Source organism: Euprymna scolopes, chromosome 12 (genome assembly GCF_053919585.1).
Source record: "Euprymna scolopes isolate OS-2025 chromosome 12, ASM5391958v1, whole genome shotgun sequence".
Taxonomy (NCBI): domain Eukaryota; kingdom Metazoa; phylum Mollusca; class Cephalopoda; order Sepiida; family Sepiolidae; genus Euprymna; species Euprymna scolopes.
The window spans coordinates 85602103-85627904 of NC_136493.1; the positions used below are offsets into that span (position 1 = coordinate 85602103).

General features: G+C 29.9%; 1 protein-coding gene across 1 annotated transcript in view; it reads right to left on the minus strand.

Annotated features, from left to right (window-relative positions):
* Nucleotides 1-25802, minus strand: part of LOC145291081 (otogelin-like protein) — a 201916-nt gene that overhangs the window by 72711 nt on the left and 103403 nt on the right. Inside the window, exons 18-26 of the mRNA XM_080136596.1 lie at nt 25544-25593; nt 20338-20679; nt 19838-20028; nt 19004-19140; nt 15521-15630; nt 14603-14755; nt 12002-12095; nt 10215-10369; nt 1620-1736 (exon numbers count right to left, since the gene is read on the minus strand). Coding sequence (XP_079992722.1) covers nt 1620-1736; nt 10215-10369; nt 12002-12095; nt 14603-14755; nt 15521-15630; nt 19004-19140; nt 19838-20028; nt 20338-20679; nt 25544-25593 — 1349 coding nt within the window. The remainder of the gene's footprint in view (nt 1-1619; nt 1737-10214; nt 10370-12001; nt 12096-14602; nt 14756-15520; nt 15631-19003; nt 19141-19837; nt 20029-20337; nt 20680-25543; nt 25594-25802) is intronic.

The window sequence follows — 25802 nt, forward strand, 5'->3', positions numbered from 1 at the left end:
GACATAGCAAGCTGCAACTCTCAAGAATGTTTTGAGCCTAAATGCCATGGTTTTCAGTTTATCAGGCAGACTGAAGACTGTTGTACATAGCTTCAGTGTACAAAATGTGCTGAATAATAAGGTTAATTTATATTTTACAACCCAATCATCTTCTTTTGCCATATAATCTATATATATATATCCTGATTTACAAAGAGGCCTGATTAAAGAAATTAACTAACATCAAGAACATAAAGTGCTAGCTAAGTATTGCATCAATTATAATGGATCGTCCTTTTGTTGTATGCCATTGTAATCCATTCCAACTAAAATTTGAATACAGTTTTTTGATATTGAAAACATATCATTGAACCATTCAAAATGTCATCAATTATTACTGATAATAAAATGTCAGCTATACACGCTAAGTTTTACCAAAGCTAGTTAAACAGGCTATATATGTGGCTTCCTGAGGAGGTTTCTAAATCAGCTAGTATAACAATCATCCGAGGATCCCATGGAAGTGTTTGTGCATTCCCATGCTGTAAAGATGCAATCAATAGCTGGCATCACATAAAAAGGATGATATACTCCACCAAGCTATTTTGGACTTACATCCTCTTGACAAATCCCCAGATATAATTTAAGCTCCAGGTTTTATTGCATTATGGAATCATGACATACTGCTAGAGTTCCTGATAACTCTACACATAGGCGGTATGAAAATACTAATAAAACCCAGTTGCAGAGAATGCTACTGATGAACTAAAGTAAAATCTGTCATCTCAGGAATTCAATGAACTTGAGGTATCCAAACAATCGTCAACTGTAGCATACCACACCTAAATTCCATATTAAGTTCACTGGTTTATCTGTTCATGATTGTTGTTGGTTCTGTTAATAGATCCTCAATCTTGTCTACCAATTTTTTTCACAACCCATGTGACCGTAGCTTCTTTCTCTTTATTCAATCACAATCTAGACTGTACCTAATAAGAAGCATCTCACAATAGCTTAACATTGTCACCAACATATAACAGATTCAGATATCCTGTCAATCATCACTTTACTCCAAAAGACCTTCAGAATTATGTAGTTCTAATACTTCTAAGGCTTCTTCCTTTATCCCTCCTAAGGAAAAAAATAGGAGTTAAAAATAATTGCACTTATTCTGGTAAAAGTTCATAAAGAGTTACTTTCCCTTTGTTAGAATGTCCCGATTGAATTCTTTGTTCTGTGTATTCATTGGTGATATGCTGACTTATTCTTTTTTCTAGTTTTAAAGTGTGTACATGGATTTTAAATAAAGAGAATTACAACACAGTCTATCAAGAATCATTTCCCTTTTCATTGTTATTTCTAATATTAGTGCATACGGGAGGTATTTTTTGTTTTCTTAATGACAGTAAAGATAAAAAACGTTTCAATATGCATCATATATTATCCTAAAAATTCAGAAAGAAATTGAAACTGATAAAATCATTAATTTACTTTGATAATGCAACAGATTATGAATCTAAACTTAGTTTTTGATCATTATATTATACTTAAATAATTTAATTTCATATCAATTTTAAATGCTATTGAAAAATAATGAAATTCATGTCATTATAGGATCTTTTTTTATAAAATATACTCACTGCAATCTAATTCATCATCCTCACTCTCACAGTCAGTATGTCCATCACAATACTGGCTTTGTGAAATGCATTTATCCTTATAACATTTATACTCTGTTGGTTTGCATTCTTTACTGGCTGTAAAACAAAATAGTTACATATATATAACCTCTGTATTCTTGCAAAGCATGTTTGAGTAGTCATTCAATATTTTTTTAAATCCTGTTACATATTGTCACAACATTCATATGTGTCAAGTTGGTAAGAAAATTCTTGCGGTTTTTAACTTTTAAATTCAGACGAACATATCTCGGCTCAAACAAAAATTTCTTGATTGAAATAAGCACCATCAGAATCAACACACTTTCGCCAACGCAAAACAAGTGTATTTATGACAGTAATGTAAAAATCTTGCATTCTGGTGGTGATGGTATCGTGTAGGTTTTTGAAGCATTTCTCATGCAGAAAGTTGTTGTGATACTTGAAAAAGTGCTAGTTGTAGGTGAGAGATCTGAAGAATATGGCGGATGAGGCAGAGTTTTGTAGTTCAATTCGTTCAACTTCAGCAGGATTGGTTTAGCAACGTGCAGTCGGGCATTGTCATGGAGGAGAATTTGGCCTTTTCTGTTGACTAATGCTGGATGTTGAAGTTTCTGATGCATGTCGTTTTTGTTGCGTAAAAGAAGAGAAGATACACTACATAAAGGCGTTTCTTTCGGTTGTCATTCAATTTGTGAGGCACCCATTAATCAAGTATTTTTGTCTTTCCAATCACTCTCAAGTGGTTGGAAATCATTGTATACGTTATGTCTAATTCAGAAGCAAGTTCTTGAATAGTTGTGCATGGATTGGCTTCAACTAAGGCTCTTAATTGATCATTGTCAACATTCAATGGCCAACCACCACATTCATTATCTTCAAGACTCATCGCCATTACAAGATGTCTTAAATCACAATTGTACTGTGCATTCAAGAGTGGTTCCTGGGCCAAAAGCTTCATTGATATCACAAACTGTTTCAGCAGCTTTTCAGCCTAGCTTGAATTGAAATAAAAAATTGTGCAAATTTGCTTTTTTTCCGTCTTATATTCAATCTTCTGAAAACAAGACATAATTATGATAAAACAATTGTAATTTAAACAATTAGATAGAGTGAAAAAAAAACTCTTTAAAATGATATACAAAGTAAAGGCATTACAATGAACACTTATTTGAAAATACATCATTTGAAATCAAAATTTAAAAAAAATGTAAGAACTTTCTCATGAACCTAATATACTATTAACACAAATAATAGACTTTAGGTTAAATTTTTAATATGAACTAAATTATAGACATTTTTTTTTTATTACAATTTTACAAAAATAAAAGGAGTTCAGGACTGTCAGAGAGATTCCTTAAAGAGAATCTCAATGAAAATGATTCTAAACAAATATTTAGAAAGCATCAAATAGGATCCAATAAGGGCTCAAAAGTATTTTTTAAAATTAGTTGTCAAAATAATTGTGGCATTCCAGTGAAACACATTTTTTGTTAATGAATCATTTTAGTCATTTATTTCATTTTTTATAATAAATTACAATAGTTCAGGATTTTGTTTTTTTTTTAGTATTCACTGAAATTTAAAATTTAATTTATTTTCTATTTAAACTCTGCTGCTTTAATCTTATATTAGTCAAACATACACTTTCAGACTTATCAATTAAGAAGACAGTCATTAGCAAGTGCTTCTTTTTACAATATGACAAGCAAAAATGAAAAGTGGACACCCACTCAGAGTCACATACAGTTGAAAAGAAAAATAAATATTTTGATCTCATCAGAGTTTTCATACAGGAAATACAAAACAATAGGCATATATTTTGTTTGAATTTTGGTTGGAAAAAAATAAATGTGTTTAATATAAATATCATAAAAAGCAACTTAATTTACATATAAGGGTCATTCAATTAGAAATGCTCCTAATCCACTTTCAGTTGTCTGATCTAGATAAAATTTTCCATGTGCAATGATTTATATTTCTATATAATTCAGCTTTGAATTAATTGTGGTTTCTGATTTACAGGTGTTTGGAGTCAACTGACATATGAAATGGAGCTATTGAATGTTGCACAGTGATTTGGTTTTTGTATTTGAAAGGACATTTGCATATGCATAAGATGTCTGCCAGATGGATTCTTAGGTTGCTGACACTGTATTAGAAGCAAAAATGCATCAAATACTCGGGATGAATTTGGAGATGTGCCAAGAAGATGATCAAAGGTTTTCAAAAGACTGATTACACAGAATGAAATCTTGGTCTATCATTATGATCCAGAGATTAAAACCCTGTGGAATTACTTGGACTCACCACCTACAAAGAAGGTAAGGGTGCAGCCCTCTAATGGCTTTCATCATCTGGGACCAGGATGCAATAGTGATGACATATTTTCTGGCAAAGTATACACAATTATAAGAGCCTAATATGCTTTACTTTTGAGGAAATTATGAAAAGCTATTAAAATTAAAAGGCAGGGGACATCAGCAAAGATATCCTCCTCCTACAAAACAATATTCCAGTCTACAAAGCGCATGTCACCAGATCAGAAACATGAGCATGTGGCTATAAAATCCTCCTCTATACCTCTACTCTCCATATCTTGCATCTTTTGAATTTCACAACTTTCCAGCCATGAAGTTGTTTTTGAAAAGAAAGCATTTCCCAGATAATGCATCCTTGATTACTAAAGTCATGTGGTTGGAGGGTCAACTTGAGGTGTTCTACAAAAAAAAACGACGCATAACTCTGGGTGGTTTCTATGTAGAGAAAGACTAATAACTCTGACAAGTTTCATTGCGCTACTGTTATGAGAAGTGGGTCATGGCCATTTCTAAGGTTACAATCAAGATTCGGTTCTGGGGTTCGGGAAAGAGTGAGTCACTCGCTCGACAACAGCATGTTTCTGCCGTCTTCTTTTCCAATCGACCACACCTGGCCTCTCGCCACCAATGTCACAAATGTCAGCAACACAAAATACTTTTCAAGAAGATGTTCACGACTCTTCTTTTTGTGTCCTCCAGGGAATTTTTCTCAGCTTTTATATCCTCCTATCTAGAAAAAAAAGGAAGAGACAGGAAAAAAAATAGCTTCTCCCATCATGCCCTGCTTTCCCAAGATGCCCTTCGTGTATATAAATGAGCTAGCGATCCTTTCCTTCTTCTTTCCCAAAGAGCAATGCAGATACACTCGGGACGTTTTTTTTTCTTCTAACCATCTACTCCACAGCATTGCTTATTGAATTTCCCTTGTAATACTTAATTATGTATTAAACTTGTATGCTTTTTAACTTGTCAAATTCAGAGATTAAATGATTAGATCAAAAATACAAAATTTAACTTTATTCATAAACATAGTCCCCTTATTAGGTGAAACATTGTTTTCAGTGCTTCTCAAGCCATTCAATGGCTTTTTGTAGAATAATTGTTCGTTGGCTTAAAACTATGCCTCAATTTCCAATATCACCTCTTTGTTGAACTAAATCGCTTTTTCTGGAACATTCTTTTGAGATCTGCAAACAGTTAGTAGTTGTTAGGAGTTAAATCTGAAGAATAGGATAGGTGTGGAAACAATTCAAAGTGCAATCATGTAGTTTTTGCCATTGTTGCAATTGATTTGTGACATGGTGCATTGTCTTGGTGAAAAAGTACTTTTCCTACGTCATTTGGTGTTATTTTTTTAGTGATTTTTTTAAATGCACGAATAATACTATATTATATTTACTATTGATGGCTCTTTGTTTTTTAAGGTAATGCATGTATAAAATACCTTGCTCATCCAAAAATATGGAGGTGAAAACCTTGCCTGCTAATATTTTTGTCTTAGGTCACTTTGGACGGGCTTCACCTGCTACTATATAATCAGCTGATTGCAGATTTAATTTCAAAAAATCCTTTTTGTTGCATTGAAACAGTTGCAAACAATTCCCTGAATTTTGGACTCATTATTTTGTTTTATAAGCGAATGTGGCACCCACTTTGAACACAGCTTTGATAGACAAATGTTTGCACATAATGGTGACTATACTACTTTTTCATCTTCAATTTCTCTGCTATCTCATGCCACTTCAATTTATGATTGGCCAAAACAATTTTGTGAACTTTATTTTTATGGGACATCTGTCGTAGATGGGAAACCTGAGTGTTAAACATGGAATGGTGTCTGTGTGATTGTGTTGAAAATCAGTATACCACCTCTTAACAGTTGTTTATAATGGGGAAGTGTCCAAGTAACACTTATCAAGCTAGTGCTTTGCTTGAACAGCATTGTTTCACATCAAAAAGAAACTTATCAAATTCATATTTTTCTATTGCTTTGAAAATTTGTAACACTTAAATTACTTATTTGTAAACTAATAATCCAACTCAGTTCAACTTTTAAAATGTGTGATTTGAAGGTTATCACTTTATAAAAATCAGCCATATATCAAGCCGATGACATATTGAGTGATATATTGTTTTTTCATTATAATGAATTTTAAGCATATGTATCTTGTTGTATTGATAATTGAGGGAGTTAGGTGCAAGAATACCTTATAGGTAAGTTTCCACTCTCCTTAGAGCTTTTATATATCTATTAAAGCTAACGGGATTCCATCCACCTTATCTTGATGCTACATAGTTTCCAAAATCAAAAAGGTACATACAGAAGTGAAGTCTACACTTCTTATTTTTTCAAAAACCACAAATTTAAGCTAAACTGAATATAACTTAAAACAACCTATACCTCATTTGATTTGCCTTTTTTTCCTCTATAATTTTACCTGTTCATATTTGACTTTTAATTGAAGTATCTTAGTGTACACATCAATTTTAAAAATTAACTTCAAATCAAGAAGGCAAAAAGAAACACTGCATAATGGAAATTAAATGTAACTTTAGAAGATTAATGCAACAAAAATACAACAGGGACACAATTAATTAGTTAATATTTAGTAGGATAACCCTTCTGCAATTTGACAGCCTGCAAATTTTGGTTCATTCTCTCAGGATTACTTCAGTGAAAGGGCATCCCACTTCTCTTTAATTTTTGGCTAAAGTTCTTCCAGATTTGAAATTTTATCATTGCATAACTATTGTTTTATGTAATGCCATACGTTTTAAATAGGATTGAGGTCTGGAGATTGTGCAGGCCAATCCAAACACAGAATATTAGGTACATGCAAAATGAATGCCGATGCTCAAAATGAATAAGCATTTTGACCCCTCCCTTTACTTAAAAATTCACCAAAAATCAGGAAATTAACCAATTTTAATGAAATTTTCAGTATTTATCAGATAATGATCACAGAAAATATTGGACCCATTATTTTTATTCAAATCTTAGTGAAAATGTATTATTTTGTTTAAACAAAAAGTACCTTTAAAGTTATGGTTTTCAGTAGTAAAAAATATGAGTGAATTTATTTTTGCTTTTTTTATATAAAAATTAGGCATTGTAAAATATAACAATTAAAAAAAATTATTTAATTTTTACAGGAACATTAAGATAAAAGCCCCTAACGTCTGTATTAATGAATTTGATATAATTTGAAGAAAAATGAATTTCTCAAATTACCGATATTATCATTTAATTAAGCATTGTTTATTTAATATTTTGACATAAAAAATGATAATAGCAAAAAATATTTCCACTTTTTTTTTTTAAATTACAGGCTTTGCATAATTTTTATATGTAAAATTTTAATATTTTCCTTGCTTAACTGAATGTGAAACTTTCGCCATAACATAATTTTTATATAATATTGAACAATAATCAAAAAAAATTTAATTTAAAAAGAAACATAGAAAATAAGTAAATTAAAAAATGGTAAAAATTATACAAACGTTCAGAATAGGAATGTACGGATGCATGACATCATTTTCACAGTCTTTTTTGAATGAAATTTTGGGCTTCCATATATTCCGTGTTTACAAAACTTTCGTTTGTTGCGTTTTGCAAACGGCAAAATCACTTGGTTTTTGGACTAATTAATTTATGTTTTGTACAAACAAGGTGTTTTTTTTATTTAATTCAATATCTTAGGACTTTACTAATTATCTTTGAAATAGACCCAGAAAACTAATATTTATCTTTTAAAGGATTTTTACAATGAATTTATTTAACTTCAAAATTTAGCTTAATTGGTTAGCTCACTGTGAAAACATTTTTCATAACTTTTTTTTTTACATTTACAAATATTTTTTTCCTTTTGGAAATTAACTTTTTCAATTTTTCAAATACAATCAAAAAGTAGTCAGAAACCTACAAAAAAATAATGATAAATCTGCTTTCAAAACTAGGTCCCTCTATCTTTATCCGCTCATTTTTGCCCGTACCTACAGAATATCATACTTTTTAAGGAATCTCTTGACATTGCCAGCTGTGTGAATGGGAGCATTATCCTGCATGAAGATGGGATTATCATTTAAATTCCAGCCAAAGTAGGGTAGAAAATGCTCCGTCAACATATTAATGTACTGGCTCAAATTAATTTGACTTTGCAAGCAACCTATAGGCCTTGGACCATTGGCACTAATAACAGCCCACATTAAAACTGAACCTCTACCACCTTGCAACATTGAAACTGTGCACCTAGGATTAAATTCTTTGTCCTTCCTTTGACGGACGTACTGCCTACCATCACTGCCTAACCTATTGAACTTGCTTTCGTCGCTAAAAATCATTTTTGACCAATATGAAGAGTCATGATCTTCATTGCATCTGACAAAGTCCAGACGGCACTTTCTGTTCTTTACAGAGATCATTGGCTTGCGTCTTGGAACATAGCTTTGCAAATGAAATTCCTTCAATCTGTTTTTAACTGTAGAAAGAAAGCACTTTTTAACAAGATTACAGTGTTATTGGATTTTGGAAACTGTTTCAAATCTGTTTCTAAGGCTGCAGATCTTGATAGCATTGTCTTCCCTGTAAGAGGTAACTCTAGGATGACCATATTTAGGGGCATTACAAACACTGCCGGTGTTTTGGTACTTTTGTACAGTCATTCATATCATTTTCCTATCACATTTCAATCTGCGGCCTATTTCTTGATTGGATAAACAAGAAAGGTAGAGATTAATGAGCTCTTGACAATTACTAAGAGAGACTTGAGGTATATGGACTAAATGCTATGTTGTATAACCTAGGAATTATTGTTGGGGCGATTAATCGGAATTGAAATTTGGAATCGGAAAAATCGGATCTTTTTGGAGTGTCTGAATTGGTATCGGAATCGGAAGAATATGTGCATATTTTCCGATGCCAAAAACGATTCCTTCAATTATCTTTTTTGTTATTTGAGTGTGCTTAAATCAAAATTTTAATAAAATAATAAATATTTATTGATTTTAAACTACCAGTAAAGCTAAAATTCGATAGATCGTCACCCAAGTAATCAGGAAAAAAATAACAACTTTGTAGTTAAATATTTAGAGATTTAAAAAGAATCGGAATCAGTAATTGTATTAGAATGGAAAATTTAGCATGGAATTGGGAAAAATATTGGAATTGTCCCATCACTACTAGGAACAACAACAATTAGAGATGCTAAAAGGTGGATACTTTAAGCTAGTTTTAAGCTCATTTGTTGCTGCAGAGTTTCTTTTTTGCTTTCTCAATTTGAAGGTAATATTTTAAAGTAATGTGAATACTAGGATACTTCAATTAAAAGTCAAATATGAACAGGTAAAATGATAGAGGAATAAAAAAGGAATCAAATGAGGTATAGGTTGTTTAAACAGTTACATTCAATATAGCTTAAATTTGCGGTTTTGAAAAAAATGATAAGTGCGGACTTTCTTTTTGGTGGCACTGTACATAAATCTGTTTAGTTTCTGTAAACTATTGGTCTCTGCTGCTAGAAAACAAAATGCTATCTTTGATTAAGTTGTTCAATTTGGATATTTAGTCATAATAATTATTTACTTTCTTTTTGATCAGATATACAGGAAATCGGAGAAGAATTTACCCACTGCTATGTACTCTCATTCACCTATTTAATAACTGATAACAGAATTTCATAAAACACATAATTTGGTTTGCACCAGTTTGTCTTTGTTTTATTATCATATTTCACAAAAAATATTTTGTATTATTTGGATTCATCAGACTACTGTTCTCATCTTGAATGTTATTTTCTCAACATTTCAGTTGATGTAACCTCCAACCTTTTTCAGGTACATCTTGCTGAACTTGGGAATGTTTCTGTCGAATATTCCTGAGTTTGGCAAGATACATCTGAAGAAGGTTGGAGGTTACATCGACTGAAACATTGGGAAAATGGCACTCAAGATGAGAACAGTAGTCTGATGAATTCAAATAATATGAATAACTATCTCAAAATCATCATCTCAAAAATTCAGAAACAAAATATTTATTTCTATTAACAGAATATCATAATTGATAGAATAATTAATCACTTCATATAACCAACACTAAGATATTTAAAAATACTAAATACTTAATTGATATGGCTAGATAATTAAAATATACTATACAGCATATTCATATGATTTAGCATTTTTCTTATTAAAATTATGATGAAACTTTTATATAATTTCCTAAGAAATTATTTTTAATAGTTACATCAAAGCAACTTACGACAATCCTTTTCATCCTCTCCTCCAAAACAATCATAATGGCCATCACAGCGAGCTGATTTTGGAAGACAATCTCCTGTTTTGCATGTTATATAATCTTTTCCACAAGGTTTTACTTCCTTATCTTTGCAAACAAATTTTCCATTCAGGCAATTGCTAAAATTATAAACAAGAATTTTCTTCAATATACAATTACTTTTAATTAAATAATTTAAAGTTGAATAAAACTACTGTTAATTTCAAAGAATACCCACCACAATTAATTAATTTTTTTATTATTGGTCCTTTTTTGTTTATTTACTATAGATTTAGCTCTTAAAATGAACATTGCTCATCCCGATATTCAAAAAGAATAGCTCTCTAAATTTTATATGTAAACTTATTGTAAAATAGTTCCTTAAGAGTGAAAACACCAATTTTAGATAATCATGATTTGAAATGGTTAATAAATAATAAATTGACCATTTTTTCAAAAGGTCAACAAAAATATCAAATGAAAATATCTCAAACTCCAAGCAATTTAAGTAATATAAATTAAAATCAAGCAATAATATCAAAATAGGTCATAATTTTAGAAATATTTAATTTATAACATTCTATTTTAATTCTAAGCTTAACATTGATCTTTAAGTAACTTAATACTAGTGTTTTATGTATCTCTTCCAACATGTCTTCCAACCTTGATAAGACAAAAGTTTAAACAATCTAAAGAGAATATTTTGCTTCTCTTAAAGTTAAAACTTTGAAAAATAATACTGCTTGTAATAATTTTTAAAAATGCCAAAACTATTCAACTTAAAATATATTTTCATTAAAACATGAATATAGGTTAAATGAAAGAATATAAAAATAATATATTTAAAACACTACTACTATCATCTTATAATTATTTTTTTAGATTATCTACAAACTAGCATTTCAGCCTGGCATTGCCCGGTGTTTGGAGGTGTATGTTGAGCAAAAAAAAACGGTCAATTTTTTTTACTTTGACTCATATTATGCCCCTTAACATTTATTGTTTTGAAGTCAAATCAAGTTATTAAGTTAGATCCATGTCCATGGCGGAGGAGTTTGGTAGAGTTCTCAAAGGTCAAATCGTTGAATTTTGACCTCTTAACAGCCAAATTTCTAGCCGAAAACTGATTACAAATCTCAGTATCCTGTATATCAAATTTCGAATCTGTAGACTAAAAATTGACAGTTATTGTGTAGGGAAATGTACACAGACACACACACAGACATGTTCACTTTTATAGATATATAGATTTTAAATGATCTAAAAGTAATAATTTATATTTTCTACCAAAATGATAACATAAGAGGCTAAAAATATTATCTTTAAAAATATTTCAAACGGATATAATTCATATATTATCAATTTATCAATATGTGTTCAATATTTAAGCATATTTAAAAACAAAATTATAAATAATAAAATATAGAGCAAAGAATATTTAACTATTAATATAATTCTTTCATATATTTAAATTTTTTTCTATATTTTGATTTTCTGCATCAAAATAAGAAATAATATTAAATAGTTTTGTAATAAATAAAACGTGATGAAATAATTTTTAAAAACAGTATAATTACAAAATATAGCAAATTTAAAATAATTTTTAATTTTCATATCCATTAGGATTAAAGTAAACCCTTAATTTTATCTTGTTACCATTATGAAAACGAAAACTAAAAATATATTTTTTAAACTGTTAATCTTTTTTAAACATGAAGTAAAACTTGATATCAAAATTGAAAAAAAAAAAGAAATTAAAACTGAATAGTTACCAAACATAGCCATCTATCTTTATAACAGTATTATTTGTATACTGTAATCCTTTATATTCACATGGACACTGAGAAGAACGTATACAAGCACCACCTGCAATATAAAGTGATATATTTTTTTTACTTTTGACAATATCAATTAGTTATTTTATTCTTATTATGATGAAAATTATTTTTTATCTATTGTTTGTTTGTAACTTCACAATGTTCAAAATGATCGGACTGAGATTTTTAGGCAACATGAAGTGGAATGTGGACATATGGCATAACAGATAATAGTGTTAATTAACAATCAGTTCTAAATGATTTTGTCTGAGGGTTGAAGGTTCAATCCTTACTACAGAGATTAATAATTAAGAATGATATAAAAAAATTAACACTTCTACCTGGTCATGGCTGACAGAAGGAGAACAATCTACAATCATGGATTAAATAAAGAGTTCATCTTGAAATTTCAGTATGGGTTTTTGTAAAATGCTTTTGACTCCTAATGAGGGTATGAGACGAATGTATTTGCCAATCATTTTTATAACCACCGGTTGTGCTAAACAACCAATGAAAACCTTTCAAAGTTAGTATAAAAATTGTTGAATTTTGGATTCAATCAGTTCGCCATTAACTACGCCACGGACCGCATTTGATTCTTGGCCGCCATCTTGGTTACTGCCAATTACAATAAGGATCTGATCTGAACTACACCGCCATCTTTGTTCAACATAATGTCTCAAAACTTAACAAAAAAGCTCAAAAAGATGCACTTGAAGTTTAGGGGGTTTACATCAGCGAACCCATTGTAAATATAATAATCAAGATGAGAATATTAGTCTAAATAATACAAATAAATGGATAAAGTAAGTCTCACTTAATTTTGGGAGTCAGACAAATCTAGTTTTAAACAAGAAAGTTAATTTTATAACTATAATCATCATATAATAATTCATGATACATGGGTAGAAACTTTGTTTAAAATAAATTACATTCATTTAATTAATTTTTGTTTGTTGCTTTTTAATATTTCTACATATATTAAACATACGAAGGACATTTCAAAAGTAACGCCTATATTTTTATTCCACTAGAATGGATCAGAGGGGATTGCAAATTCCATTGTTATGATGACTGAACTTATGCATTTATGACCTGAAAGTTTCATGTCTGTTATAGATATTGATGATGTAAGACTAAAAAAGCAACCCCTGACATGGATGTGTGTCAAAAGCTAAGATGCGTCATTGAATTCCTGGCAGTACTGCATTAAGAAAGTATGTAGAAAAATAAATTCTGGAGCATAAAAGGTCGTTTGTTTTAATGGTACTACTCCCGTTTTCATAGCTCTTTAACTTTTTGAGTTAGAAAAGAAAGGATGTTTTACTTTTGGAATGACCCTCATATATTACATATAAAGTTAAATAATTATGTTTTGTATCCATGAAATAAAATAAAATCAAAAAATTCTATAATGCAAAATTTGAATTTTTTGTAGGTTAAATACTATGTCAACTTTTATTTTTATATTTTACAATAATCAATCTTTTGCTGTATTAAGCAAAATGATTACATTGTTCAAATGCATTTTGAATACTTTTATCATAAATCTGACAATAGAAGATATATTTATGCATCAGTAGTGCATAAACATACACTAAAGTAAATCATTGCATTTGAACAATATTTGTGAATTGATGGTAATGATTGCAAAAATCTGAAGAAAAATATTTGAAAATTGATTAAGAGGTGTATTTTGGGACACTGACAAAATAAATATTGTACAGCAAAGAACACAAGAGATTGTGCTTTTGACAAAGCTCCATGATAAATTCTGTGAAAGACTGCAAATAATATCTGAATCAGATATTTGTTGAGAAAAATAAAATATTTTCTGGGAATTAAATCATGAAATTTCTTGAAAAATATCTGAAAATAGCAGACCAAAACAGTTAACTCATATTATTTGGACAACTGTTGTCATCTTGAATATTATTTTTATTACAGTTTGGTCGATGTAACCCCAACTTTTGTCAAGTGTATCTCATTGAACTTAAGAATCTTTATGTCAAAGTTTGTAATCTGCAAGGATTCATGGCATAGTGGATAAAGTACTTGGTAAAATTCAATTGTAAATAACACTCAGCTGGAGGTTGAAGATTCAATCCTCAGTGTGAACGCCACTCAAAAATACCATTGCAAACTACTTAGGACTTCTATCATTGCTTATGAAACAAAGGCATGTTACACCCATGAGTTAAATAAAAGGTTCCATTTAAAATTTCATGCAGATTCCTGTGTTTGACAGAAAGATTCCTGAGTTTGACAAGATATACTTCACAAAGGTCAGAGGTTACATTGACCAAAATGCTGTGAAAATAACACTCAAGAGCAGTAGTCCAAAGAATCCAAGTTATCAATACTCATCTCAAAAAATCAGAAGCATAAAACATTTAATGCTGTTTAAGAAAATGAATGCTAAAGAAAGAAAAATGTCTTACTAATTAATAAACTAAATGAACATTTTATTTAATAATATTTTCTTTCACAAGATAATATTAAAAAAATATGTAATTACTGAAATGAATAGATAGTATTTTGTTGACATCAACTTACGTTCTTGAACATATCCAGGTGGACAGAAGCAGCCTTCAACACATTTGGAGTGTTTACACTGTTCAATTCGTTGTTGTTTAACAAATGACATACAAGTTTCAGGACACACAGGTCCACAACTTTGGTAAGCAAACAAGTTTGTACACATGTAAGCTATAAAAAAAATTAAAAATTAAAAATAAAATTAAATCATTTTTTTTTTAATTTTTATTAAAATATCCTAATCTAAAGGATTAAATATTTGGGGATCTATATATTTAGAGATGTAGCAGCTAGAATAATTTAACAAAAGAATCCATGAGTGTTTTAAATTACACTACTGATTTTTTTGTGAAATTTCATGTTGAATCAAAATATTAAGTTTTCTTATTAGGTTTTTATATCAATTACAGAGATGGACTTGGAAGATATCATTGAAGGTAGTATATTAAACAATTTGGACATTATCACAATTTAAAAGAAACAACTAAGACTTATGCTAGACAGTATATTATGAAAATAAGAATTGTTAAAATTACTAAAACCCTTAAAAAAAAAAAAATGCATACCCATACAAAAAATCAAAAAGAAAGCGAAAAACAATTGCCCAAGATTAGTTGCCCCCTCCCCCCCCCAAAAAAAAATAAGGTTTTAACCGGTCTCATCACCACTACTTTACCCTATTACATTTTTTATTTCAATAAATAATTCATTCATAATAAATAAATAAATTAAAAGCATCAACAAGGATTCTACTGTAAATTTCTGGACATATTAAATAATACTAATAATTTGAATGAATTCAATTTAGGGTTCTTGCATTAGATATAGACATATAAACCATTATATAATTATTCCTATAGAGTGATTTACGTTTAATAATTTCAAAATATATTCTTGAATAACTTAGAATTGTCAAAATTGCTTATTTATACTTACGGCACAGTCGTTGGGTTCTCCACTTAGAAGGTGCATCAGCATGAATGCATGCTACAGCAAAATTAGCCAAAGCACTACAGATACAATCACAATCACTACCAATCATACACCTACAAAATAACAAGACAAAATATATTATCAAAAACTAATCTCGAATAAAATATTTCATAATTATGAACAACCATATATGACTTTAACTAGAGCAAAAGTTTCTTATATATTTTGTAATTTTTTTGTAAATGAGGAATTTGATAATTTGTATTATTTGGTTTATTCTAACTACTGTTCTCATGTTGGATGTTATTCTTACAATGTTTCCGTCGATTAACCTTAAAATTCCGTACACATTATAGACTTTAACAAGGTGCACTTGAAGGTCAGAGGTTATATCAGCCAAAATGTGAGAATAATATTCAAGGTAAGAACAGTAATCTGAATAATTCAAATAACATAAAAATGATGACATTTCAATGTATCAAAACTACTAAGATAACATAGAAAGTAAAAGTGCATTAAGTCTTAGATGTATACATAAAAAATAAATTTTCTCAGATAAATTTTATGTGTATTTCATATTTAGTATGTACATAAGATGAGATTGCTTTCATCATTTCACTTGCTAATACTGGCTGAAATCCTACATTAGCAGAGTTGTCAATTACAAAATTATTTTTATTATTATCCTTATATAATTTTTCATTAAAAATTTGCTAAGCTGGAAAATGCCTTTATTGTTCTATTCATATTCTGAATGCATCAATTTATGTATTGAGTGTTTTATGTTTAACTTTAATGCAGCATGATATGTTTCTTCCGAGTGTTAAATTATTTATCTTTTTAACTATTTCTTTACTCTATTTTTCTTGACTTACTTTAGCAATATTATAATTGATGATTCGTAGTATTATTTGGATTCTTCAGACTACTGCTCTCATCTTGAGCATTTTTCGGTCAATGTAACTTTCGACCTTCTTCAGGTGTATCTTGTTGAACTCAGGAATCTTTCTGTCAGGCTTGGGAATGTGTATGGAATTTAGAACAGAATCCTTTATTTCATCCATAGAGATAGAATACTCTCGTTCCATCAGTCATGACTGGGTAGAAGTCCTAAGTAATTTGCAAATGTATTTTGAATGTCGTCCACACTTACTTGTGGCATAGTGGATAGAGTATTTGGTAAAATTCAGTTTTAAGTTATACTCTTCTGGAGTTTGAAGGTTCAATTCTTAGTGCAGGCAGCACTCAAAATACAGTTTGTTGTGATGGTTAGTATTTGAATAATTGATGAGGGAGAACACAGAAACAGTTAAATAAATATTTATTAACAAAAATACATGAAAAAGGTAAATTGAGTAATATCTGTGCTCAACTACTGGACTAGTTGGTGACGACCATACTCTCAGCATGTCCATCTCTAACTGACGGAGTGAACCAGTCCTCATTACCTGGAAGTGATGTCATGGACGGAAGTGACATCATGGAATAGTTCATTATTCCAGGTAGTAGGGGTGTGTCCCCAATACCCACCTCCCAATTCTCAGTGCAGGCAACACTCAAAATACAGTTACAAATTACTTAGGACATGGCTGATAGAACAAGAACATGCTACCTATGTGTATTAAATAAATGGCTTTGTTTGAAATTTCATGTAGATTTCCAAGCCCAACAAAAGCATTCCCCAAGTTGGACAAAATGCACCTGAAGAAGGTTGGATGTTACATCGACCGAATGTTGTGAAAATAACACTCAAGATGAGAACAGTAGTCCAAATAATACAAATAATCAATTAATCAAAATCCTCATCTCAAACATTCAGAAACATAATGGTGATTGCTTTACTATATAACTGATGTAAATTATTTCAAAATGTACTTGCAGCTATAATATATTTTAAGTTTTTCAAGTAAATTTTATAAATTGTGTCAATTTTTTATTGCATTATATAATAGCATAATAAATGATTATAATCATATTACATGGAAAATAATATGCAAAGCAAAAAAATACTCTATAAGAAAATGCCACTTCAAGTTAGAAGGTAGTAGTGTAGGTTTAATGTTAAAATTGCATAAGAAAGTATACAAAGTGAGTTTGTCTGAGTTAACTCCAGAAGAAACATATTGACTATTGCACTCAACATAAAGTTTTTATTGGTAACCAGGCTTATATTGGCCTTTGAATATGTAAAATAAAAAGTAAAGTCCAAAAATCTCTTCTAGGTGTCATTATAATACCTCCCGACCAAAATAAAACAAATCCAAAAAAATGTATCATCAAAGTTTATTATCACTTTCTACCAACAATTCACTATTTTTCAACTTTTCCATGCAATTATATTTTCCATCAATGTAGGCATTCTTTTTAATGCTCAGCATATCCTTTAATATAATGCACAGCTTTTATATCACTTTCAGATTATCAAAGTTTATACAGTTGTATTAAATTGAAAATATACTTTGTTTAAAACTTGAGAGTACTGCAAACGCATTTCTATGGTAATACAATGTCAGAGGTTTTTGTTATCTAAATACATTTGAATTTACTGTAAATTTGATTTTGAATTTCAAAATGATAGGTCCCATTTTGACTAATCGGCCTTTTGTGAGCAACTAGCATGACTACCTGCCAGGAGGCATAGGCAACAAAATAGAAGAGTTAAAAAGTGTGTAACATCTTTATTTTTCAACTTCTCTATCCTCTTCTCATGAAAATATCACTCTAAAATGATAACTCTCCACTCCAACTTATTTTTTTTCGGGTGACCCTAGAAAGAATATATATTACAACAAAAATATACCCAAAATATGTCCAAAGTAATGGACCAAAAGTATATATCAGCTTTATTTACCTGGTATAGTTTATGATTTTTGGATGGACACACACAAACACACAGATTACAATTTTATATTAAGAGTAATCATCCAAGCAATTCAAATAAATTAGTAACTTCTTAATCTAAATAAAAAGATCTCCAACTAAAGCAGAGAAAAGGGTTATTATGGTGAGAAGGGAAAAATTCATCAGGCCAGAAACAAGCAACATCACTGGGTTATTTGCTGCAATAAGGACAGCATTACCTCTAGGAGTATCCACTGATAAAAAGTACATTTTCTCACATGAAAATTACTCTGTATCACATTCAAGATGATTTTACATCTAGTACATAAGAGGTTCAGTTTGAATGCACAGGTTTCTGAGTTCAAAGAAATACAATTGAAGAAGGACGGAGGTTAGATTCACCCAAATATTGTGAAGATAAGTATAGTAGTCAGAATAATCAAAACAATACAAATAATATCATTAATTAGCTTTTTAATGATAGTTTCTAAATTTCTGTATTTTTAACATTTTGCTCTTGTAAACACACCGAATCAAATTCCAATTCATTTTGATAAGTCAGCTAAAATACATTAATAGATAAGTAATAGTCAAGAGGTTACATATCTTTTGGCATAAGAAATTTAAAACATTCTGACAATTTACCTGCAAGCATCCTGATAACATTGTTGGTAATGTTCGTCAACTACAGATTGAGTAAGACTATCACGGCATTTTTCAAAAGTTTTTCCATATTTGATTATTCCACATTTTGCTGCTGCCCATCGTTTCATACCATATGACTAAAAGTAATTATATTAAAAATAATAAACTGTTTAAAATTCGTTTTTAATTAAAATGGATATTTTTTTATTCTCGATCTGTTATATTAGCTAACCTACAAAATGCATTTCTCAGAAATACATTATCATAATTTTTACATTGCACATCTCTACTCTGTTCAATAAGAAGCAAAGTGCTAAAAATTCCTATTGCATTATCATAGAAATAAAAGCTTATTATTGTGATGACAATGAAACATTACCTTATGAAATGTTTTATAGGCTAGCAAAATGATAGAACTTCCTACTTTATATTGATTTTATTGTTTTAAATTACAAGACGATGATAGATGATTTTGATTTTATAAAATATTTGAGAAAATATATTAAATAAATTAAATCAAGGACACATCTATAATGAAAGCAAAATCTAAAAATAATAAAACAATATTTATAACAAAAACAAGACAATATTATAGTTTACTGATATTTATCATTTCAAAATTAAGATAAAGTTTTCTTACAAAAAGATTTCTATTTTCTTTTTTTACCATTTCATTGCATTTAATGATTCTTTTTGTCTAATATTATTAAAGATGAAAATATTAGCCCAAAAGTATAACTGAAAAATACTCATTACATTTTTTAAAAGAATTATTTTTGCTTAAATAAATCACTCTTAAAATGTTTTCTTGATGAAGATAAAGGATATAATTACCCTACAAGGTTCAATAGTGTCGGGTGGAGTAACACATGCTGAATCTGCCCACGATTCTAAGCACTTTTGAGGAATTTCTATTATGCCACGTTTTGATGTTAAATCATTAATAGCATCATAATCAAAATTTCCACATAATCCTTGAACTTTCTTTCTCCATACTTCCGTGAGATAAACATAAACTCTTCTCCCTAAATAAGATTAAAAAAGAATTTAATTAATAAAGAAATATCTAACAAATTGTTTTCAACTTGGAAGCAGATTAAATATAATATAAATTTAATAAATATGGAAAAGATATGAATATGGCTTGCTATATTAAATTGCATATAAAATGATAAGCAAGAACTATTAATTGGTAATAAATGTTAATTAATCATTAAATGTTACAATCAAAGTGTATATATGTAATATGTAATTTTTAAGGATGAATTAATCCCATCATAAAAATATTTTCTTCAATAGGTAAATTGTTGTAAGAAAAATATGAATTTTCTTACCTAAATCCCATTGAACAGTCAATCCAATATCTGAGAAAATATGCAGGAAAATTCCAGCTTTCCTCATAGTCAGGTTGGCAACAGAATAAGAAAAAGAAGGCATTTTAACTTTATTAATTTCAATCTTTTCAGGTGAAATTAAATCGATGAATATATTGCCAATTTTTATTTCAATCCTTCGTGAACATACTGTCTCGAACCAGTCACATTTTATAGGTCTGATAAATATGGAAAATTCTCCATTTAAAGCTCCCACAAGTAATGTTCTACATGTGCCATATGCTGAAAATTTGTTGCCATCAAATGTACTGTAATGTCCTTGTCCAGCAGCCCAACACATGGCTATAAAGTAGAAAAAAATAACATTTCGGTTAAATTCTGAGATAGCATAAAAACATACATTTAATCATAAATTAAAATTTAATGAAATTAATTATACTTATAATTCTTTATATACTTGCAAAATTCGTGAAATATAAATAAAAGTATACAATGAATAAATGAATCATAAAACAGAAACTGATTTATAAAACAATATTAGTTTTATAAATTATTTTTTTAACACAAACTAGAACAAATCTTAAAGATAATATAACTGAACAAGGTTTGTATTGAGCTGTATAACAGCAGTGATAAGTAGCAGGAGCCATATATGGACACTGACCAAGGAAATGAAAGAATGCAAGATCTCATGTTCCCACCTTTGAACCCTATACTTGATGTTTTGTTATTGAACTATAAATATTAATCGTAATGTTCTCTAAGTATTTTCATTATTAAATGTTTTATTATTATATTATTATTATTATTATTATTATTATTATTATTTATTAAATGTTTTATTATTATTTTATCAAATGTTTTATTATTATTATTATTATTTATTAAATGTTTTATTATTATTTTATTAAATGTTTTTATTATTATTATTATTTATTAAATGTTTTATTATTATTTTATTAAATGTTTTTATTATTATTATTATTATTATTATTATTATTATTATTATTATTATTTAGATGTTCATTATTATTTATGAATTATAATTCATAAATAATAATGAACATCTAAATATTTGCATTATTTCATAACTACAAAAGAGCATCCTTGCAATAACATACTTATGTAAAACAAATAATTTTTTATTGTGCTAGATTATTGTGTCCATACAGATGGAAGGAAGGTAATATTTGATACTAGCTAACTCATATCCAAACATGTATTGGCCATCTTTTAGAAACTGATTTCAAAACTAACCTATTTTGGGACAGGTCTTTATAATCCTTTTTCTTTCAGATAGATCTATATTATTTCCTCTTTATTTTTCTTGGCTTTCACCTGCCAGTTGGCCTTACTGCTTCAACTGTTCTACATCTAACCCAAGAACTCTCATCTATTCTTTCAATGTGATTAAAAGTTTTCTGTTCTGCATACATTTTCATATATTGTCCAGAATTAATCTTTCTTTGAGGGGAGGGAATTACCAGATCTAACCATGTCTTTAGAAATTATGTTACACATTCATAATATTCGTATAACGTTTCTTTCCATGTGCTCAACACTCACATCATCACACTTCATACACATGCTTGATAGACTCTTCCCTTGGTTGACAGTGATAGTGTTCTGTTAGTTAGTAATAACCTAATGCTTACAAGTACCACAAAAAATTAAGTTACACCTGACTCCCTTTCCACAAATTGAGCCGAGGAACATTCCTCTTTCTAAGGGATTTCCAGCACTAAAACCACTGATCATGCCTTTGGTCTTGGAAACATTCACTCTCTTTTACTTTTCATAGCATTTTTCTATATCTTTAAATTAACAAGTAAACCTTCCATTGTTTCATAAGCAATAACACTAAATCATCACCATACAACTTCTCTTTTGGACAACGTATATGAATATCCTTGAACAATGCTTCAAAAACACAAACACATACATATTTTCCTAAAATATGCATAAAAAATTGGCCAAAATTGTTGTCAAAGCAGATTTGTTTGGAGTTTGGGTAAGAAAAGAAAATATCTGAGTTTATATTTTATTCTATTTTAATTATTAATATAAATTACGACATTACTAATAACTTTCCAAATCATAATATTTTGGTACCATAACTTTAAGAATCACTTTTTTTTTTTTTTAATTTTTTTTTTATTACATTTTCACCCCAAACAAGGCACATTGCCACTCAGGTGTAGGGGGCTACTATCAGGGTCAGCAACTACTGGGGCACTATGTAGGGATTTGGGCAGCAAGATGTCGGTTCACGTTGCACTTGAACTTCTGCATGTCAGTACAATTAGGGAAGCAGGATCCTGGAATGGAATTCCAGAGTCTAGCAGTTCTGGGGAAGAAACTACTGGAGTAGAAAGATCTTTTACATCTAGGGATCTCTACTGTGTGGGGGTGGGATTTAGCTGCCTGTCGGGTTTGTTGAGGGTGTCTGCGTCGTGGGGGCACAAGTGTCTGCAGTTCGTCAGAGTATTCACCATTAAAATACTTGTAGAACAAGCAGAGGGATGCAACGTTTCGTCGATGGGACAGAGGCTGAAGCTTAGATGCCAGTTCAGAGCCTATCAGATTGGCGACTCTTTTTTGAACCTTGTCTAGGAGCGAGAGACTAGTAGTAGATGCACCAGCCCAGATGCGACAACAATACTCCATACATGGGCGAATGGTGGCCTTATAGAGATACAGGATACTTTCAGGTGTCAGTAGTTTTCTAGCACGGTAGAGAGAGCCTACCTTTTTTGCAGCGGCCCTGGCAATGTTTTCAATATAATTGTTCCAACTCATGTTTCCTGTGAACATTAGGCCAAGCAGTTTGAAAGATGTACTCTCAGACAGGGAGTCACTGGCCATTGCTATTGGTGGCAGAGAAGGGTTCTTGTAGTTATTGAAGGAAACCAGTTTGGTCTTGGCAGCATTGAATGTGACCATCCATTTATGTCCCCATTCCACTACAGATTGGAGGTCATCCTCTAGTGTTTTTGCCATTTCTTTAGATATGTGTTCATTTTCTTGAATTTAAGAAAAAAGAGTGTTTACACCTCTTTGAGATTTTTAAAGAACTATTTCATCCAAATGATTTTGTAAATAGTAGAATAGATGGTAATCAGTTTGCAAGACTGAGAAGTAAGGAGAATGTAAATCCTGTTCCCTATGGAGTTTGTTAACGTTTTCGGATAGTTGCTATAAGTTTCCTTGTTGATTCATGAAATCTGAGCTTTCCTATTGTTGATAAAATGTATCTATTGTAATCATTGCTGATGGTGACAATTTAAAGTGTCTCATGCCACTACATCATCATTATATTCAGTTTAATGTCTGCTTTATTCTAATATGTGTCGAACAAAAATCAACTGAATCAAATGCTGTCCCACTAAACAGTGTTCTTTGTGTTATGATTTATTCTGTTTACTCAACTAAACCAGTAGATGCATCACTTTACATTTTCATAAAATATCAATTTTTAATCATCAGTTACTAATCTCTCCAAAAGTGAGATATCTTCATGAGAATATAGAGAACTGCGGCTAGTCACTTGTGTTGTGTGTTTGTTTTCTGTTAAATCATGAGGAACTACATGATTGTTAGAACATTAGTAAGCTATAGATCCAAAATGCATTGAATAAATAACATGAACCAGAGAAATGGAGCATATCAGCTCAATAAAATAACATTTTTTTCGAATTTCTAAAAATTGATATTTTAGGTAAATCTTTTTGATAATAAAACATAAAATTATTTAGCAAATCTGCAACATTCTTACTTAGCACAAAGAATCTGCTATTTCAAGAAAAGGTGTTTATGCACAAAATGTTTTTGAATAGAATATGTTATCCTAAATATATGCTAAATTAGACAATTTTGTATAGAATGGAAGTTAAAACTGCAATAATCAGAACCAGAATTTTTAAAACAACAGCTTTACTTACTTCAATCAATAAAATTCATTCTAACATATGCCAAAAACTTTGATTTTGGAGTCTTTCAGATTGTGACTGGTACAACCTTGGCAGAAGACTAAAAACTTGTCTTGATGAATACCACAGAGTTTTATCTTTCATCTTTCACATATACTAATGTATTATAACGTAGACTTATTTATAGCACCAAAATTATATATACAAACAAATCATTTATGAATTTAACCATTGTGCAGGCACGCACACACTCGCGCGCAAATAAACAAACTTTTATTCATTTCAATTTTCCCCACGCATTTTGCAAAAAAATATATTCTATTAGCAATGGCACAATTTCAAATATGCCCACACATTTTCTCAAACAACAAAAGTAAAAATAACATATTTTTGGCGGATGTAGTTGAAAGCACATCACGTGACACAAGCAACCAATGAGAAAATTAAGAAAATAATCTTTTTTAACGATTTTCCAAAAACCAAAATATCAGTAGAAGCGGTCGCGTTCTGGAGCCGGCACAAAAATGTATAAAACAGCTGTCTACGGGAGCATTTCAGCTCAGCTTTTTCTCCCTCTCAGCTCACTTCGAGACACAACAAAAACATGCTTCTCTTGTTCACAACATTGTCATCGCCAATACTGCAAACACCACACATATGCGCCACAGGGTCACTAAAAAAAATTACTTGTGCGCACACGCATTCATCCCGCACATCTTCTAAAGTAATAACAACAAATCACTTTCTTTACGATTACTTTCCTCATGGGACTTTAAAAAGTCCCATGAGGAAAGTAATCTTCGCCAGACAAACACAAACTTTAAATTAATTTTATTACTTTTACACAGTACTTTAACCTTCAAAACTCATTAATTCTACGAAGGACTTTCACCTAACATTTTTAATTACAATGACTTCGAAAGAACTTTCACCAGTTGGACCTTTGTATAACCACCTTATTGTTTTTGTTAAAAAATAAATGCGGTGCATTTAAATCAGGAGGAGCTGTCGTTTTGTTTCATTCTTTTTTTTTATTATTTTGTTTGGGGCGAGGAAATTTAATTTCACTTAAACTTCTGACTCCCACTACACCATACATAATATTCTTTAATTTTAACACCATTCTTCTTCCACAAGCATATTATCTCAGTCTCTTCACAAGTGGCGTCAAAATCAATTGTCAAGCAGCTACATGACACTGCATATTTCATCAGTATTAGCTTACATGCTATAAATGTAGGAATAAATAGAAAATAAAATTAAAATAACATTCTAACCTGCAACCTTGGTTGACTTTTTCAGAACCCAAGATCCTTCGATGCAAGTACTGAAAATCAAATTGAAAAGGTTTTTTTTATTAAAAGTAAAAGTAACACTTTAAAAATGAATTGAAAAACAATAAAAAGATAATTAAATAAAAGTGTCTGAAAAATGCCATTATTGTTTTTCAAGTAAAAAAGAAATACAGTAGCGTTCAGAACTAACGGACAAAATTTTAAAACCTAATATTTGTTAGAAATAACAACTGTGAAAAGC